The following is an 18,217-nucleotide window of genomic DNA, read 5'->3' as shown; positions in this document are numbered from 1 at the left end:
GTACAATAAATAAAAGTAAAAGAAGGGGAATATATGGACAGCTTGGGGTGCTGATAACTTCCTACATAGTGGGAAGGGAGAGTGGTCAGAAGTTCTGTCTAAAATTACAAAAATAACCAATAGATGAACCAATATTATAAAACTAGCAAAATTTGGGACAAGGTAAAGTGAAGAGGATGGTGTAAATGAGTTAAAGCTTCATCTTCCATAGTGAGGGGTCAGGAAATAAATGTCACGGGGTGACTCTGGCCAGTGGAACGACAGCAGGAGTTAGGGGTCCACGTGCAGGCTACCACAGAAGAGCTGAAAACAAGCTATTTAAAAAGTGATTGCCGTGGAGAAGAGTGAGACTGGGGAGGGCACAGGTGGAACAGAGGAATGTCGCTTTTAATTATTAACCCTCCTGTACTGTATTTTTTCCCCCATGTCATGTATTACTTTAATTAAAAATCTATAAAGCAATTAAAAATTAATCCCCTAGATTGGAGTAGGAAGATGGTTTGCTCAGTTTCTCAGCTGTTTCTTCTGGATCTGCACATTCCTCAGGATAGAGCAGCCTTGTGTTTGCTCTCAATCATGTATTTATCATATTGTATGTGTAATTTCTATCATTTTTATATAACAAGATATAAGCATTTTCTTAATTTTTAATTCTAAAGTAGTTTTTAATTTCTATTTTATTATACTGATGAAATATATTTAAATAGTCTTATTTTAGGACATATTTTTCTATTATCAATAATGGTGCAAATAGCCTTTTACATACACCTTCGACTGCATCTCTGGTTGTACCTTTCATGTAGGTTTCTTGAAAGATTGCTAAATCAAACATTTTTCTGACACATTTTTCAGTTCCTCCTTAGTTCTTTTATGTTTTCAAGAAAATTGTTTATGTTTCATCCAGCTTTCTTAGTTATCCTCTGCACTAGTGTTGGTCCACATCACACAGCCCACCATTACCAGTGCAGTAGTCGTGGCCCTGGAATGTGATACTTCGGGGGTACAAATCACTTGAAGAAGGAAAAACTTGAATAGTTCAGCATCTGTGACCAGAAGCCATCTGAAATGTATAATAATGTAGTTATTTGGAACTCTTAAAATAGAGCTAAAGCTTTACAGAGTAACTCTTAATTCTGATTATAATTGGTGTCACCAGCCTTCTTAAGTAGATTGTTATAATAAAATTGTGTTTACGATGAAAACACTAGTAATTTTTGCAGCTTGAACGTGAAACCAAGACTGAGGGGCTCTCAGCCAGCAGGAGGAGGAGGGAAATGTCCAGTCTTCTGGAATGTTACGCTCTTGTTTTGGAATTTGTATAAACATTGATCATTGATAATTTTTGTAACTAGATCAGTAATACATGCTATATATCCTAATATAGCACAGGGATATGAAGCTATTAAAATTTATATAAACTTTTTTCTTTGATTTGTTTGCTCTGATGTAATTTTGTAAGCTGTAAATGCAACATCCTAAAATGATAAACTTAATTTTGCTGCTGTTTTTGGTCAATGCATGTTATTAAAAGATGAGGAAAAGTACATACCACTATAGAAATTTCAGAGCTCTTACTAAATGTTCTCATTTGATGGAAATGAGTGGCTGTTAGTACCATGGATTTTCCTGAGGAATAGATTGTCTGTTCCATGTATCTAGCTAGACCTATCCATAAATGACTTTTTTTAGCCTCTTCTATTAGAGTTATGATATCCCTACCTTTACTAATCTAAGTTCTTGTACCTTCCTACCAGGGAGTAAGAGTGCAAAAATTCAGACAGGGATATTTGGAAAGGGATCTACTTATTCACGACACAATGCCGAAAGACTTTTTAAAAAGCTGATACTTGACAAGATTTTGGATGAAGACTTATTTATCAATGCCAATGATCAACCAATTGCCTATGTGATGCCTGGAAATAAAGCCCAAACTGTACTAAATGGGCACTTAAAGGTATGGCATTCTAAATCTTTATTATCTCGCAATGAGTGGACAGAAATAGTTTACTGAAAATTAAAGTGTCTTTTGCAAAGTTTATGGATACTGAATTTATATATACTATGCTATATGACCATATTCTGTTCTTCTTAATTTGGAAAGAGATCTTAAAATTGAACCCAAGTAATGTAATACCTGTCGAAATGAATTGAATGAGTTATCAGATCACTAATCATCATCTATTCATTAAATAAGCCTTTATCAAGAACCTTTTCAAACAATAAGTTCATACTGTATAGCACAGGGAACTATATTCAGTATCTTATCACCTATGGTAAAAGAGAATATGAAAACGAATATATATGTGTTCATGTATGACTGAAGCATTGTGCTGTACACCAGAAACTGACACAACATAGTAAATTGACTATACTTCAACAAAAATATATATATACCAAAAAAAAAAAAAAGAAAGTGCCAGGCACTGGAGATAGACGATATACAGCCCCTGTTCCCAAGGGGCTTACTATCTACTTGGCATAATAGGATTTTTTTTGTTTTGGTGGGAGGTTATTAGGGTTTATTTACTTTGTAATGGAGGTACTTGGGATTGAACCCAGGACCTCGTGCATGCTAGGCATGCACTCTATCACTGAGCTATGCCCTCCCCTGAAAAAAATTTTTAAATGTGGTTAAGCGTTAAATAAAGCCTCGTTTGGATACAAGCATGCACACCCCCACTCCTATGCTTTCTTTTTCTCTCCCAAAGGTAGACTTTATGGAAACGGAAAATTCCAGCAGTGTGAAAAAACAAAAAGCTTTAGTGGCCAAGGTATCTCAGAGGGAAGAGATGGTTAAGAAATGTCTTGGAGAACTTACAGAAGTCTGCAAATCTCTGGGGAAAGTTTTCGGTGTGCATTACTTTAACATTTTTAACACTGTCACGCTTAAGAAGCTTGCAGGTATGTGTGAGTCTCCCTGTTGTGCGGCATAAATTAATAGGCCCAAAGTTAATCTTTCTGAGGAACTTTTAAAACCAATGCATAAGTAGATCTCGGTCTTTTTCATCTCTGAATTGAAAGCTCAGAGAAACAGTTTAAACTTATCCTTGAGATAAAATATATTCTTTAAGATACACACAGTACTGTGTTATTCAGACATACGGTATAATTTTAATTTTCTACCTCAGTCTAGCGCTGCCTGTTAGGATATGGGTAACTGTAATCCCTAACAGCAGGTGTCACCTAATGATTTTGTGTGCATTGTTTGCCTGCCTTAGGACGTTTAACTGTGTTGTGTATACACATCTTTGCAATGTGGAGCTAAGTTCCTTAGGAAAAATATTATGTTCTAAGTATTTTGTGATAAATGCCTGCTGACCTGAGTTACTTCCTTGGCCCCAGATATCTCAGCCCGGAATTCTAATAGTAAAGTCCCTGGAAAATAAGCTGGTCACATAGTTGACTGACTAGTAGACGTCACCTTCCATGCTGTTCTTTCAGAAAAGCTCATAATCATCACCTTCTCCCTCCTCCATTCCCCTTCCTGCCACCACAGGTCTTTACAGTATTTCATCAACTCTAAGACGCCATCCATATTAAGACACTGTTACCTTATAGACTGTTGAGAAAGGAAAAAATTCTGCTAATTAAGCTATGACACAGTGCTTTTATTGAAAGAAAAATTGTTTTTTACTTTATTTAGATTTTTATCACATTTAACTCTGTATATATGGAAAATGCATATAATGAAAGCAAACTGATTTAGGTGCTAGTAAAAATTCACATTCAAAGCCTGACTCTTCTGAATCATTTTTTGACTCAATTGTCCACGTCTTTGTTTTCCCTCGTGTGATCAGGAATGTCAGTGGTGCAGCCTTTTCTGCGTGTTCCATTATTTTCTTCGTGTCCCACTATTTTAATCAAAACTCCTGTCTCCCATTCTGATTTGACAGTGATGTTTTCTTGATGGTACCAGAAAGTGCCCATGGAAGGGTACACATCTCTCAGTAGCACAAATGTAACAGTGCTGCATCCACTTGGGGTGTCTTGTTTTTTGGGGCATACCCAGCACTTGGTTGTTGCTTGCAAGAAACTATGAAATTGTCCTCTCCTCCAGGACAAATACTTACTTTATTATGCCAAATTTATTCTCCATTTTACACATTTCTAAGCTTTTCTGCATTCACTAGCACTTTTTCCATATTGATCGCAGTCTAGTCTTTCTGAAGACACTTCATGTGACAGTTAAACTCAGCACGTGAGGAACCAGCACGGCAGTAGCACTGTGGACTTGCCGGCAGTACTAATTTCTCACGTGCACAGGCAGTGACGACCACTATACACCTGCCATTTGGCCGTCAGCACATCTTGACCTCAGGAATGCCACAACACGAAAAAGTGTGTATCTTAGAATCAGTGAAATGCAGTATTTTGTGTCTAGGCTGTTAGTGTAATTTCCTAACTAGTCTCCTCAACTCCAGATATGAACATGGTATATACATTTTAATCTTCCAAGTACTCTGGTATAACACCACCAGCTCTCCAGATAAAGGACAAATGTCCTCAGGGACCTGCATGTCTACTTGTCTCTCCTCTTCCTCTAAACCTCTCCATAAACCTTCTGGTCTATCCCACAGCTCTGTTCTTTTCCTCTAAACACAAAAATGATGTGAGAATCACAGATTTGAAAGCCACCCTTTGCTCAAGTCAAATATGGGGATTATTACTCCCTCATTCCCCACAGCCAGTGAGTCGATCAGTCATACCGACCCAGCCTCCAAAACATGTCCGAGTCTCTTCTCTTTGTCCCTGCCGCTCCCTGCAAGTTCACCACACCTTCGCTTGCTCCTGCAGTGCCTTCCGCCAGGCTTCGGTTCCAGCTCTTTCCTTTATAATCTGTTGTCCGTACAGCACCCAGAGTGATCTTTAAAATGACTGGCTTGTCTAGCTGTAAGACTGATGTGCCTTCTCTGTGCAGAGGACTCTTACCGGCCTACTTGTTAAGGTCTGAAGACTTGCCTCCCCCCACATGCAGAAAGACTGGATCAAGAACAGGTTTGGGGTTGGGGGAAGAAAGGATTCAGTTGTGGCCAAGTCTGGAGTGCAAGGGAGAAGTCAGAGCTGGAAATACGAACGTGGGCATTCCCTGCAAACAGAAGGATCACCATTCTTCCAGCTCGACAAGTCATCATTGTGAGAACAGTAGGCCAGAGCTGAGTCTGGTTAACCCTGGGGCGCCCTCCACAGGCACCCCGACTCCGCTTCTCCCCGCATGTCCTCTGCTCTCTCTCGTTCTCTGCCCTGGCTTCATGCACCTTTGCTGCTGGAGCTGGATGATGGGCTCCTGCCCTCTGGGCCTCTCTGTGCCTCTGTTGGCACCAACTGCCTTTTAGAAAATTGGCCCATGTACCAAGTGCTCTGCAGTTAGTTGGCACTTAACACACATGTGCTGAATGGGTGAATGAGCATAAATTCAGTGGGTTTTCTATGGGTGGTAATTTAAATTTCTAATTTTATGCCCATGCACAGAATCTTTATCTTCCGATCCTGAGGTTTTGCTTCAAATTGATGGTGTTACTGAAGACAAACTGGAAAAATATGGTGCAGAAGTGATTCCAATATTGCAGAAATACTCTCAGTGGACATTGCCAGGTTCAGTATACAGCCAAATATTTGTTTTCTGAAAGCCTGTTTTAACGTTAGGTGATGCATCTCACTGGATTAGAATTATTTGCTTTTTGGGTTGTGTTAAGGCTTCTACACCTTGTCATACTGGCGTCCAGTGCTCGGAGCAGACCCAGTGGTGTGCCAGGCTCCTCCTTCAGGACATTGGTGCTTAGGCTCCTCTTGGGGATGCCATTTACTGAATTTGCCAGTAAGACTCACAGGAGGACTTTTGGGCCCAGGAGTTGCTAGTTCTGTTATGGCAAGTGCCTGAGGAACCTGGAGTCCTGGGTGCAGATTGCAGATCTGCCACCATCTCCATATGATCCCTATCCAGCCACAAGTAACCTCTTTGTGCTTCAGTTTCCTTATCTGAGGAAGGAACATGTTATCTGACAAAAATGTCTAAAGATAAAGATTAAGAGTGGAGTTTAAATGTTTTGGAAAAATGAACATGTAATTGGAACGCTAGAGAATCTTATTGTTATTAGCCATTGAAAGAGTCCACCCAAGTGAGTGCATCGTTAGTGGATGTTCCCAAAGGTTACGGGAGGCCTGTCATGTGGCACCTCTAATTACAAAGCTCGTCACTGAGCTGCAGCACACGTGGACGGGGGGCAAATCAAGCACAAAGATGTTATTGCGGGAGACGTGACAAGTGCAAGAGCCTTGTGCCCTCCTCCAGCGGTTGCCATGCAGACCAGCCAGGGGGATATTCTCCTGTTTCTATACAGGACGCTGGGAGGGGGCCTTCTCAAGGCTGAGGGAGATGGTAGCAGGATGAGAAGTGAGTAAGTGTACATTTCAGATTCCCTCTCTCCGTGATCGTTTTTTATCCATTGACAAAATGCTTCAGAGTCAGGTTTTTGTTAATTCCTCTGTATGGTAATTATTCCATAAAAGCCTTGACCTCTTAGTGGGAACTTAACACTTGTTTAGTATAGTAACTTGTTTGGAAGGGGATTTTGCCCACGTAAGACAGGGCTGCTTTCGTGAAACAGCCCAGGGTGTGGTCATGATCGCTCCCACTTTTTGAGGGAGAGACACTGAGCCAAGAGCTTTGCCTATTTTGTGTCAGTCAGTCCTCATAACACCCATTTTAAAAGTAAAAATGGGTGAGGCCTTTTTATTTCCCCGAAGTCCCACAGCGGGGATAGCAGCACTCTTCACCCGAGCTGCACTCCCCGCAAGCCTCCCGCCACATGCCCTTCCTGCCAAGCAGGAGGGGAACCAGACCAGCCAGGAAATGTCTTCAGAAAATGAAGACCTCATCACTGTTGACATAGGAAGATTTCATGCTTTGGGGGGGCCTCGCATTGCAAGTATCTATGAAAACTATCCTCTTCTTTGCAGACGTATGCTTTCCTAGTTTCTTGCATAGTATGTGAAATGTTCACAACCATTATGCAAAGTGTAAAATGTGGTCTAGAATTTTCTGACACTCATTTACTAAGTAAACCATCATTCAAAGATGAGGTGCAGAACATAGTTATGTTTTCCTTATATTGGGCTTATTTTTTGAGCACGTGTAAAATGATAAATAAAATTGTCTATTATTTAGCACTGTAAACTTTTCAAAGAGCTTAACAGGTTAACTGCCCAAACAATAACAGGGGCACAGGCTCCAGAGTATCAGCTAATAAATCTGACATCTCTGGTTAAGTTAAAGAGCATCACACATTTTCTTAATGAATTCTGATCCCCATTCTTTAAAAACAAATTGCCATTGACCACTTTGGGGCTTTGTGAAATAAAAAAAAGAAGTACTCAGTTCTTGTGGAATTGTTGACTGCACGTGGCAGGATTCACCAGGAAGTAGCTAGGTAGCAGCTGAACTGCTCCCCTGTATCGAATATCCCCTGAAAGACGGTAACAACACTTGGACGAGCACAGCAGCACTGGTAAATGTCTGCATTGTCCATTTGTAGCTGACAGTTCCCCCCAGAGAAGCCCCTCCAGCAGCAGAGGCACTGGGAGAAACGCCCCTGAGGAGTGGGACAAGGATGCGCCTGTATCTTCCCACTACTTTGCAAATAAACCCAAAAATGAAAGAAAGAGGAAAAGGATGCCAGCCTCCCAAAGGTCTAAGAGGAGGAAAACTGGTTTCGGGGTTTCCAAGACAAAAGGGTAAGTTCTGCCACCTTTTCTGCATCGTAGGGTAGAAGGGAGAAGGGCACAGAAGTACCACTGCGCTGGTTGGCTTTGAAGCATTTATTAAAATAAGCCATTGTTAAATGTTGCCTCTGCAGTTCATGGAGTGAGGATTAAGGTTTGATCCAAAACAAAAACATTTGTTTCAGATTTTTAAAATATCTACTCCTAAGTGTGATTATCACCAAAGCTTTCTAGTTTGCAAAAACGTCTCTAATTTTGACCTTACCTTAGGGGAAAAAGAACTTTTTTTGGACAGTTAAGAGACTTAAGAGACTTTTCCACCTAAAATGCTGTAAATCATATAAACAAAGGGGTTTGTTTCCTCATCGCTCTTATGATTCCATCAGCACTTGCCACACTGCTTCTATTGCCACAGAATCTGCAGGGCCTCCACGTGGAAGCCCCACACACCCCCTGCCGTTCAGTAACACCTGGGAGAGCCAGCCTCCCAAGCTTTGCAGGGTAGCAGAGAAGAGGCCACAACAGGAGACCCAAAAGGTCATTCGAGCCCCGCCATCTTCCATTTCCCCCATCGGCCCGGCCTCCAGGCTGGGACATGTCTGCTTTGGGGTGCTATCGGCTCATCAGGTCCTGATGATGAGCTGGGCAGTGTTCTTACTTCGTAATTGCACTGCTCCTGCAGCCCCTTCTTCCTGTCTCCTGCAAGGACATCCTCTGCCCTCGCCTGGCAGGTAAGACCTAGCAGGACCGTGACCATCCTGTCAGTCTGGAGAATGTGGCCCCAAGTATCTGCATATCGTAGCAAATGCTTATAGGAGAAGGGAAGCAGGTCCTCAGTAAACTTGAGCAAGCTGTTGTGTTTTTCTTTTGCAGTTTTTCTACCTCTTCCTTCTGGGTAATAAAAACCAAAAACTGAGTAGGGGAAGAGAAAGGAAATCAAATGTTACCAAACTGTCATTTTCTTGTTAAGTCCATAAACAAACATCTTATATGTGCTAATCCTTCTGTCAGGGTACAGAAATTAAAGGCATTAGGAAATACTAGTTTAATTTTGTGGGTTTTAATTTAAACTTTTTTTTAAAAAACCAGTTCACCCATTTATCCTACACACCATCCCAACCCTGCCTCTTGCAACCACCAATCTATTCTCTGTATCTGTGAACTTGATTTAAGTGTGTGTGTGTGTGTGTGTGTGTGTATATATATATTTAGATTCCACATATAATAGAGATCATACAGTATTTGTCTTTCTGTGTATGACTTATTTCACTTACCATAATGCCCTCAGGTTCCATCCACATTGTCGCAAATGGCAAGATTTCACTCATTTTTACAGCTAAATAATAATTTTTGTGGTTTTTAGTGCGCAAGTGACCAGCAGATACTCTTCAGTGGGGACATTTCTTATGTTTTTCATTTATTCCCCCATTTTGAGAAATATTCATCTCCTCAGGAGTTCAGGCAGAGTAGGAGACCTTAAAAGGCCTCTAGTCCACTGTGATGAGGAAGCTGAGGCCTGGCCTGGGGAGAGCTTGTGAGCCTGGTCCCAGGCTCCCAGGTGGGACTGGACACTGGCTCACCCACGCCTGCCCGGAGCACTTTCACGGCTACACATCATCCAGGAAGATTCCTGAAAAAACAATCAAATCATATCTCAGTGTTCCTTGCCATTGGCTCCCGTATTCAATTTTCACAGCTTTTGTTTACAAGAGGGAAGCACTTTGCCCTGTGGCCTAGAGCCTAATCTAGTAAGTGGTAAAACTCACACTTGTCCAATAGCCAGCACCAGTTCTTTTGCTGGTTGTTAATTAGCCAGTGTATTTATGTGGGATTCCTTCCTAATCCCTACTGGCCAAAATCAGTAAACTGCGTCACTTTGCTGCACCGTGCAGCAGCCTGTGTCTGTGCTGCATTCTCCTGGGCTCCACGGAACCACTCTGCAGGGTGGTTTCCCGCGTGTCCAGGCCGCTCACCTGGCCGAGCGTCTCTGCGCAGCCAGAGTAAACGTGGCTCTCTGCCAGCGCCCTTACCTCTCCACCCTCGCCTCAGAGCTTTACATCTTCAGAATAACACACAATGAACCAGTTGTGTTCTGGGCTCTGAGTGGGAGTAAAATGGATGGCTCTGGTGAAATGGAGGCTGCTGTTGGCAGATTCATTCTGTAAATCAACATAAACAGCAGGTTTTCGCTTGGGGCTTAATTTCTCAGCAGGAAATCAGCATAGGGAAATTTAAGGCTGCTTCTCTGTGGGTTTAGCAGATCTTTGCCTGTTCTGCAGGAAAACTGCCCTCGAGCAAGAGTTTTAGAATGTTGAAAAACCACTCTTCACCCACCCCCACCAAAATGTCATTACCAGACTGGTGGCCCTGATACCCTGGCCCCTAAACTCAGAGATGGGAGGCCACTGGCATGCCCTGATGCGAGGGAATATTAACACTGGGCAGGAATTCAGCCTGGTTACAAAGCGGTGGGAAATATTCTTTTAGGGAAAGGCTTCTATAGAGAATGTTGCCTGCTGTTTTCCTTTATCCTTGTAAACATGCTGGCCCTATGATTTTTCTTTTTTTTTTTTTTTTTTTTTTTTTTTACAGTTTATTTAAGGGGAGGAAAAAAGCTGTTATCTTCAGATCAGAGAGGGAAGAGAGGTGCTGGAAGGACTTTGTAATAGGCTGTGGCAGGGACTTCTCAGCAGCGAGTGGGAGGTGAGAGCGGGACAGGCGAGCAAGCCGCTGGCATTGAGGCCCTGATGGAGATGTGCCAGCCCCGAGCTACTCTGGGGCCCCCGGGGAACCACATCTGCAGCCTCCCCCTGGGCGGGCCGGCCTGGAGGAGGCTTGCTCTGCTCCGCCCCATCTCCACCCACCCACAAAGCTACCTCCTCTGGACTATGCCAGCACAGTAATTCCACTGTGTCTATTGTCTGGGCGTTGGGGCCTTAACAAGGTATTCTTACTTCCTTTCTGTGGTCAGAGTAGAGGGGAATGTGGATCTCAGCTCTGTTGTCTGGAGGGAGGGGTGGAAGGGAGAGGTCTGATTATAGGCTGTGAGAGGGTGGACAGAAGGCACAGGAGGTCGGTCCCAAGTCACAGAATCCTTGACGTTGTAGGAAGACAAATTTAGGACAAATTTGTGTAAAAGGAAGCTGTCTATTCCTTAAATTGTAAAGGAAACTTACCTCACCCAGGGCCTTTATAGGCAGAAAATGCAGACACCAAGGAAAAACATGGATAATACAGCTCCGTGCCGGTCAAGAGAAAGAAGACTGTTCACTTCGGGTTTTATTTGACATTTTAATTTTCTTTTCTTTGTCACATTTTAGGGGGTCCAGCACATGCAGAAGAATATCTTCTAAAACTAAATCCTCCAACATATTTGGACCCAGTTCAGCTTTGCATGGTTCTCAAGCGGCATCAGGAGCCAATAGAAAATTGGGGATTATGGCTCCACCAAAGCCTATAAATAGACCGTTTCTTAAGCCTTCATATGCATTTGTATAACAACCAGATCTCAATGTACATAGATCTTTCTTGTTTGTCAGCATCTGACCATCTGTGAATATAAAGCTGTTAGTTGTGTTATACCATTTGTAATTTTTACCCATATCTATTAATATTTAAATAAATGCTTGGGGTGACAGTTCTTATTTTTAAAATAAATCTTTTCTTTTAAATAAGCATGATTTGCTGCCACTGCAAGCGTTGTGGCCGGTGTTTCTCAGAACGCCTGAAGCAGCAGCTGAATCATCTCAGTCAGACAAATTCTAAGCACAACATGAAACACAGAAGCCAAAGGAAAAGACACGCATAGGGCAGTGTGAAAGTGTAAAACCTTTTGTAGAAAATGACCTAAACAAAATTAAAAGATAAATGACAGAAAAAAGGGGGAAAAAAAACCTGACAAAAGATTAATATCCATAATATACAAAGAGTACCTATAAATTATTAACAAAAAAATTGCCCAGTAGAAAAATGAACAAAGGATGTGAATAGGCTGTTCTCAGAAAAGGAAATGCAAACGACCCACAAATATGTGAAAAATGCTTAACCTCCCTCATTAAAAATAAGAATTAGAACAACAAGATGCCATTTTTCTGCCTGTCAAATTGTCGGCACTGGATGATATCCCAGATCTGGGGTCAACAGAGAAGGGTCAGACATTCTCTTGTGAGAATATTTTGAATGCTGGTGTCGTCTGTTAGTATCAGGGAAGCCTTACTTTTCAAGATCCTCCATTAATAGGCTAATAGGCCAGAAAGTCTTACATTGGGATTTTGGCACCTCTTTTCAGAGTTCCAGTACCCTGTGTTTGGAGCCATCTTTTCTTAGCTGGGACGTACCCTTGGTGACTCACCTGTTTGGTGTCCCGCTTCTCTCCTTGACCTCCATCAAGAGGGTTGAGCTGAGGAGGCCCTGCCTGGGCCAAAGGTGTTGAAGACAGAGTTGACTGGAAGGCTTGTGGGCTCAGCCTGGAGACTCTGCAGGGGGAGGCCCTGGACCCACCCCGGGGCCGGTCCTCGGAGCAGCACGCCTCAACCGCCACCTGGGGCTTTGGCTCCTTTGTTTAATGGAGGAGACCGGCCAGACAGGAGTCTGCTGAGGGCTGCTGTGCACTGTTACCTCAAGACACCTTCCAGAGCTGACATTTTCAGAAACCACCTTTCCAATGAGCCCCAGTTTGTAGTCAAAACCTCAGGGGAGGTTCGTCAGAGAGGAAATGGAGGACGAATTAGCCAGTATTCAAGGCTACTGGGATAATGTCCCTGGCAGGAGGTCATACCCTTCCACCTGCAGCATCTCTGGCTTTGGGCAGGGATGCTGCAGACATTGGGTCACTTCCCAGCTCTGACCTGATTCATTCATTCCTTTACTGAGTGCCTCTTCCGCTCAGATACTGGAAACAGCTCCCCTCAAGATTGCCCACTCTGCCTGCAGGGGTTCCCAGGGCAATGGGGAAGACCGATGAAGGCAGTGCATGGGAGCCCCGGGGTGGAGTGCAGAGGCTGTGAGCAGGGCTAGCACCACCCACGGCCCCTTCACCTGCCCGTCACTGAACATGACCTCCCTGCAGGATCCTGAGGCCTGAAGACCTTGGACTAGCCCAGGGTCAAGTGGCAAAGGCCAACCCCACACCCACCTCTAAAAATTCTGGGTCTGAACAATCTCTGTTCAGTGTCTCAGTCCCCAGGAACAGACACAGAAAATGTAAGCAGCCTCCTTCAATTCAACCTCCAGCCACCTTCCAGGACCCTCAGAGAGTACAGTCGTGTCCACACGGGGCAGTCTCAGGAGGGCAGAAGCACACAAATGTTCCCTGAACCAAAACCGGGGAACTCAGGCAGCCAAAGACAGAGGCCAGGCCTGGGGCTCTCCCACCCTCCCCATCAGCCCTCTGGAGGACGCAGGAAGAATTGGAATCTGGCTCTCCAGCTGTATACATACCTTCCCTGGTCCCTCTCCCACCACGAAAACACTGCAGAGAGCCAACAGGTCCTTGCTTACCTCCAGGGACTGGGAACCCACTACCTCACTGTACTGGAAGAGAACAAACATGGAGAGCCCACTCTAGGCCAAGGGCTGTTCAGACATTTTCACATAATTCACATAATTTAATCCCTCCAACAGCCCTGGGAGGCAGGCTCATGATATTAACCTCTTTTATGCAGAAACCGGAATTCAGAGGTTATGTAATTGCCCAAATCCACACAGCTGGGAAATGGTAGTAAGTAGGGTAACACACATCTTGGTTTGCCGTGAAGAGTCCCAGTTTGCATCTGCTGCCCTGGTGTAATAATTAAGGCAGCTCCCTTTCATTCTTGAAAGTGCTCCAGTTTAGATGATAAATTCTAAGGAATCCAGGTCTGTGCTCTTTCCCTGGACAATCCAGCCTCCTCTCCCAACCCTGTTTTTCCATCCAAAGCCCAGGGGCCACCTGCTCAAAATTTCAAGCCTCTGAGGCAGGCTCCAGGGACAGAAGCTGCAGAATTATCAGCCAGCGCAGCTGAGCTGTGGTTTTTCTCCAGAAGAGGAAGTGGAGGCTGTGGTCCAGGCCCTTCTTGCACTTGTTAAGAAACTGCTTCTCCTCCTACAACTTGGAGCTACTTGGAACCCCCAAAGCCCACCCTAGGCTTAGGAGGCTCCCAAAGTCCCTGCCCGGTTCTCCTGCTGAGCAGCTGCCCTGGGTTGGCAGCAGCCGTGAATCTCACACAGCCCTGGGCTCCCTCCCTGGCAGAGACCCCTGGGCAGAGGCATGATGACCTATGGACCCTTAGCGGGGACCAGGTGGAATACCCAGCAGCCACTGCTTCCTCGAGGCAGCAGCCACATCCCCCACATGGCCTCACAGACAGGATTTGGAGAAGCAGGCTGGTGGGACGTGCTCAGGAGACCCAAGCCCTGCCTGGCCCCTGCTATGTGCTCCAGTCCATGGACAGAGGAGGCAAGAGCTCCACCAGGACTGCTAGGACAAGCACCCCTGGCCGTTGTAAAGCTCCTGCTTTCCAAAACGCACTCGGTCTCCCGTTCTTCCCACGCCCAGAAAGGCTTTACTCAGCCAGACTCGTGTTCCCTTCGGCAAAAGAGGAAGGAGGAAGGGAGGGAACACAATCCCACAGAGGCTGGAGTGGGCTGCTGGGCCCTTGTTCTGTTTACTGGGCAGAGGGTCAGAGGACAGGACAAGAGGGGAGACAGAAGCCTGAACTTGAGTCCACAGAACCCTGGGGAGGGGAGGCATTTCCCAAGCAGGGATGAGGGCCTAAGGCTGGGTCCCTGCTGCCCACAGGTGTGGAGGATGGGGGGTTGATGTCATCACAGCTCAACTACATGGTTCCACCATCCCACAGAGGCTTCAGTGACCATCAGTGACTCCAGTAGCCCCTGGGTCCGCTCAGGATGCAGGAGCTCACCCTAGGGGACCTTCTGTCCCTGAGTGTGCCACACGCACACACAGGCCTCGGGCATCAGCCTGTCCTGGCCCCAAGTATTCAGTCCTTGCCAGGAGCCTCGAGCCCACATGGGGGTCAGGCCCTGGCCCCTGCCCAGCTCGCTCAGAGCAGAGCAGAGCACATAGGTCCCTGCCTCCTGCAGGGAAGTCTCCCTCTCCCTCCACGGGGCAGAACGTGGAGCAGGGCACCGCGGGGGCGGTGACTGGGCACTGCTCTCAAGAAGGGTCTGAAACCCCAGCCTGGAAGGGGGCTCGTCTGAGAAACGTGACCTGTGGCCAGAGTCCTGCTCGCACCCAGCCACCCACCCCCCAGGGCCTCCTTCCTAGCGAGGGGCCCAGAGCCCCTCGTGACCTGGGGAGTAGGTAACCCCACTAACCTCAAGACGGAAGCGTGAACGTCTGTGGCGGCCGTGGTTTAACAGCTAGTGTCAGCAAGCAGTCCGCCCACGCGAGCCCCACGAGACCCACCGCCTGCAGGCTGCACGTGCGCTGCGACGGGGGACCGCCATTTACCTGTCACCGCTGGTCCCGGCATCCAGTTGAGTGGCCCTGCTGCCTTGGTACTCACTGGGTGACCTTTGCAAGCTCCATGACCTTTCTGAGCCTCAACTCATCTGCACAATAAACGTAGCAGCCGGCCCTTGCCTCTGAGACCGTTGTGGCACCGTATGGTTGGATGTCTGCAAACATTTGCTGGTCCAAACACAGAAATCCAGGCATGGCCCTGGCCCTCAGCGAGGTCACAGTCAGAGAGGGAAGCTGCAAACATTCACCTCGGCAGAAGGAGAAGAGAAACAGTGTTGGGGTATCAGGGTGTGGCAGGAGCCCCCGGGGAGAGCTAATCCCATCTAGGGGGCACAGGAGGTGAAGTTCAAGCCCTGGTGAATGAATAGGAATTCAGAACAAGAGAAGCAGAGCCCACAGAGGTCAAGAATGGAGATGTGATGGAGCCTGGCCTGTGAGGGGACCTCCTTGGGCTCAGGAAGAGCTGACAGAGGTGGAAAAGCCAGCCAAGATGGTCCTGGCTGAGGAGCAGGGACCTGTCCCAGGGAAGGCTCTGAAGCAGGAGAGATGTGATCCGATTAGAGTGTTAGAAAAAGTGCTCTGACCACAGGGTCAGAAAAGGATTGGAGCAGGTGAGACTGAATGCCAGCAGACAGGCAGGAGTCCCTTGCTTGTCCAGCAAGAGAATTAGCAGCTTTCAGGGTAGCAAGTGACAGGAGAGGACAACTTCCACTGGCCAAGGAGGGGAAATGGGGCAGGGACAGGGGCTGTAGACATGCTTTAAAGACATCCCAGAGAAATGGCGTTCCTGCATAAGTGATACCAACAGTCCCTACCCCTTTCAGGCACGAGGACACTCTGTTACCTGAGGGGTCAACTTGGGGGCCTCTGGTCCAGGCTCCATTTCAGCCCCTGAGGCCCAGGATCTCCTGCAGTGCACATGGTGTGCGTGTGTGTGCAAAAGTGAGTGTTCTGTCCAGCCCATGATGCCTCCCTCCTCCATGCTTCGCAAATAAGTCCTCAAAGGCCACATCAACCCCCTCCCCCTCAAAAAAGCCAACTCTGTGCTAATTTATTTTTTATATTTAAGAGCATGTGATGAATGCTCTGCTTATTGACCTAGAAAGTCATCCACAGCATATTTTTGAGGAGCTGATCAGAGTCCTATGGCATCACTGTAAATCCCTGCCACCCCTCCGTCCAGCCTGGAACCCAGGTCCACAAGGCTGGAGGGTGGGCCCTGCCATAAGGCACAGTGTGCTCAGCAGTTGTATGTCCTGTAAATGACAGCTTCTTTTTTTTTTTTTAACAGGTTACTGAACAACATGGCTAGTAAAGATTTTATTTGTCACTTTACCTGTGTGTGTGTGTGTATGTGTGTGTTGAGAGAGAGTTGCTCATCAAAATATTAACAGTGGTGGGATTGAGATAATTTTTACTTTTCTAAATTGCTTGACTTTTTACAAAAAGCTCCGTATCATTTTTATCATCAGAATAAAGCAAGGGACAGCCACTCTACCACCTTCAGGTTCAGCTTTGCTCTGGAGGGCTATGGAGTTGGAACCCCCCAGCTAGGAATAGGCTGTAGGGCCACGAGAAAGCACCCCCTCCCAGGGCCTGGCCAGGGCCAGGACCAAGCAAGGCCAGCCGGCGTCAATGGAGTTTAACTTGCTCAGGAGGCTGGAGTGATCACGTGGCCCCTAGACTGGGGATCCCTAGGTCCAGCCAACCCCACTGGGGGCTGCCCTGTCTATCCCTGAGCAGAAAGTCACACTTCTCCACCTGGCCACCCTCCTCACTTCAAGAGGCAAGGGCCCTGAACTGGGTCACCTGCCTAGGTGACCATAGGGAGCACAGCAGGAACTCCAGCTCAAGGACAGAGTGCTACATAGGGGAAGGCAGAGAGGGATGCCAGCCAGCCTGCAAGGACCCCCGCCCGACAAGTCCCGCCACTCCCTCCACAGTCCTTAGCTTGGGTCTGTGCTTTGCCCCACAGCGGGGTTCTGGCCAGGAGGACCCGGCGCACGGCAGGTGCCTAATAACATTTGTTGGATGGGTGGAGGAAGAGGCCACTGTGAAGGCATCTGCCTAGACCGCCCTCCCCATGAGAGGATAAGACAGGAGGCTGGGGCCAGGGGCTTGAGGCCTGCTGGAGCTTAGAATCTTGCAGCCAAGTTGGCACTGCCAGACCTGTGGAGCAGGGCGGCAGACGGCCTACTGGAGGCTCCTCCCTCACCGCTTCTGCTGGCTTCACCAAGACGAGTGAAAGCTGCCTTCCAGTTGGCCTCAGTATTCACTTAGATTTCCTATTTTACGTGTGACTGATGTTTTGGTTATTAGTGTTTTATTCGTTCTCAGAAAGCTAGCCAATTTCCCCATGTATTGATTTGGAGACGTCTTGTTTACCGTGGGCTAAGATTAGTACCACTGGTACACTAACCACTGGTGAGTGTCCAGCTCCCTATTCTGGCCTCGGTATCTGGAGTTCGCTCACGTGGGGAGGACCAAGATGTGCGGAAGTCTTGGAATTCAAACTTCAGTCACTGCTGCCTATGCAGATCTTCAGATCCCAGCTGAGAAGGCAGCAGCCTAGGGCGGTGGTTCTCAAAGCTTCAGCATCACTGGAGGGCTAGTTAAAACAGTTTCTGATCCAGATCCGGGCTGGGGCCTGAGGGTCTGCACCTCTAACAAGCTCCCTAGTGACGCTGAGGCTGCCAGCCACCCTGGGCCCACTGGCCTCGGGCAGGGGAAAGGGCACCAGGGGTCAGCCCACAGGGTGAACTCGAACCTCAGCTGCTGGGAATTTAGCTTTGGGCAAAGCATCCTTATCTTTGTTTCCCCGCAATGTTGGCCAGGCAGGTGGGTGGGTCGGAACCATCCAGAGGCTGTTTAGAAATATACAAGTGGAACAGCCTTGCTCAGGGAGAGCCACTTTCAGGAGGGGGTCTCACAGGTCTAGCCGCCTTAAAGAGACTCGGCAACCGGGAAGCTGAAGCAGGAGCGCCGTTTCCCGCAGGCACTTTGCAAAGGGCACTAGAGGCAAAGGAAACCTTA

At 46.7% G+C, this 18,217-nt stretch overlaps 1 protein-coding gene across 7 annotated transcripts in view; it reads left to right on the top strand.

The window, feature by feature from the left end:
* The window catches only part of BLM (BLM RecQ like helicase), a 65,250-nt gene extending 53,875 nt beyond the window's left edge, over positions 1 to 11,375 (top strand). For 2 of the 7 annotated variants that reach the window (XM_064480597.1, XM_064480598.1), the window contains exons 18-23: positions 1,755 to 1,954; positions 2,709 to 2,901; positions 5,470 to 5,592; positions 7,533 to 7,731; positions 10,312 to 10,422; positions 11,040 to 11,375. In XM_064480597.1, coding sequence (XP_064336667.1) covers positions 1,755 to 1,954; positions 2,709 to 2,901; positions 5,470 to 5,592; positions 7,533 to 7,731; positions 10,312 to 10,422; positions 11,040 to 11,217 — 1,004 coding nt within the window. In that variant the 3' untranslated portion in view covers positions 11,218 to 11,375. Of the gene's footprint in view, positions 1 to 1,754; positions 1,955 to 2,708; positions 2,902 to 5,469; positions 5,593 to 7,532; positions 7,732 to 10,311; positions 10,423 to 11,039 lie in introns of those variants that run through there. The other 5 variants (XM_064480600.1, XM_064480599.1, XM_031440598.2 and 2 more) reach the window with 5 other exon arrangements.
* Positions 11,376 to 18,217: the final 6,842 nt, after the last annotated feature.

The sequence above is a fragment of the Camelus dromedarius genome, chromosome 29 (assembly GCF_036321535.1).
Source record: "Camelus dromedarius isolate mCamDro1 chromosome 29, mCamDro1.pat, whole genome shotgun sequence".
In the NCBI taxonomy this organism is placed as follows: Eukaryota; Metazoa; Chordata; class Mammalia; order Artiodactyla; family Camelidae; genus Camelus; species Camelus dromedarius.
Note: the sequence above shows the minus strand (reverse complement) of the source record. Positions and strands in the feature narration are given on the sequence as shown.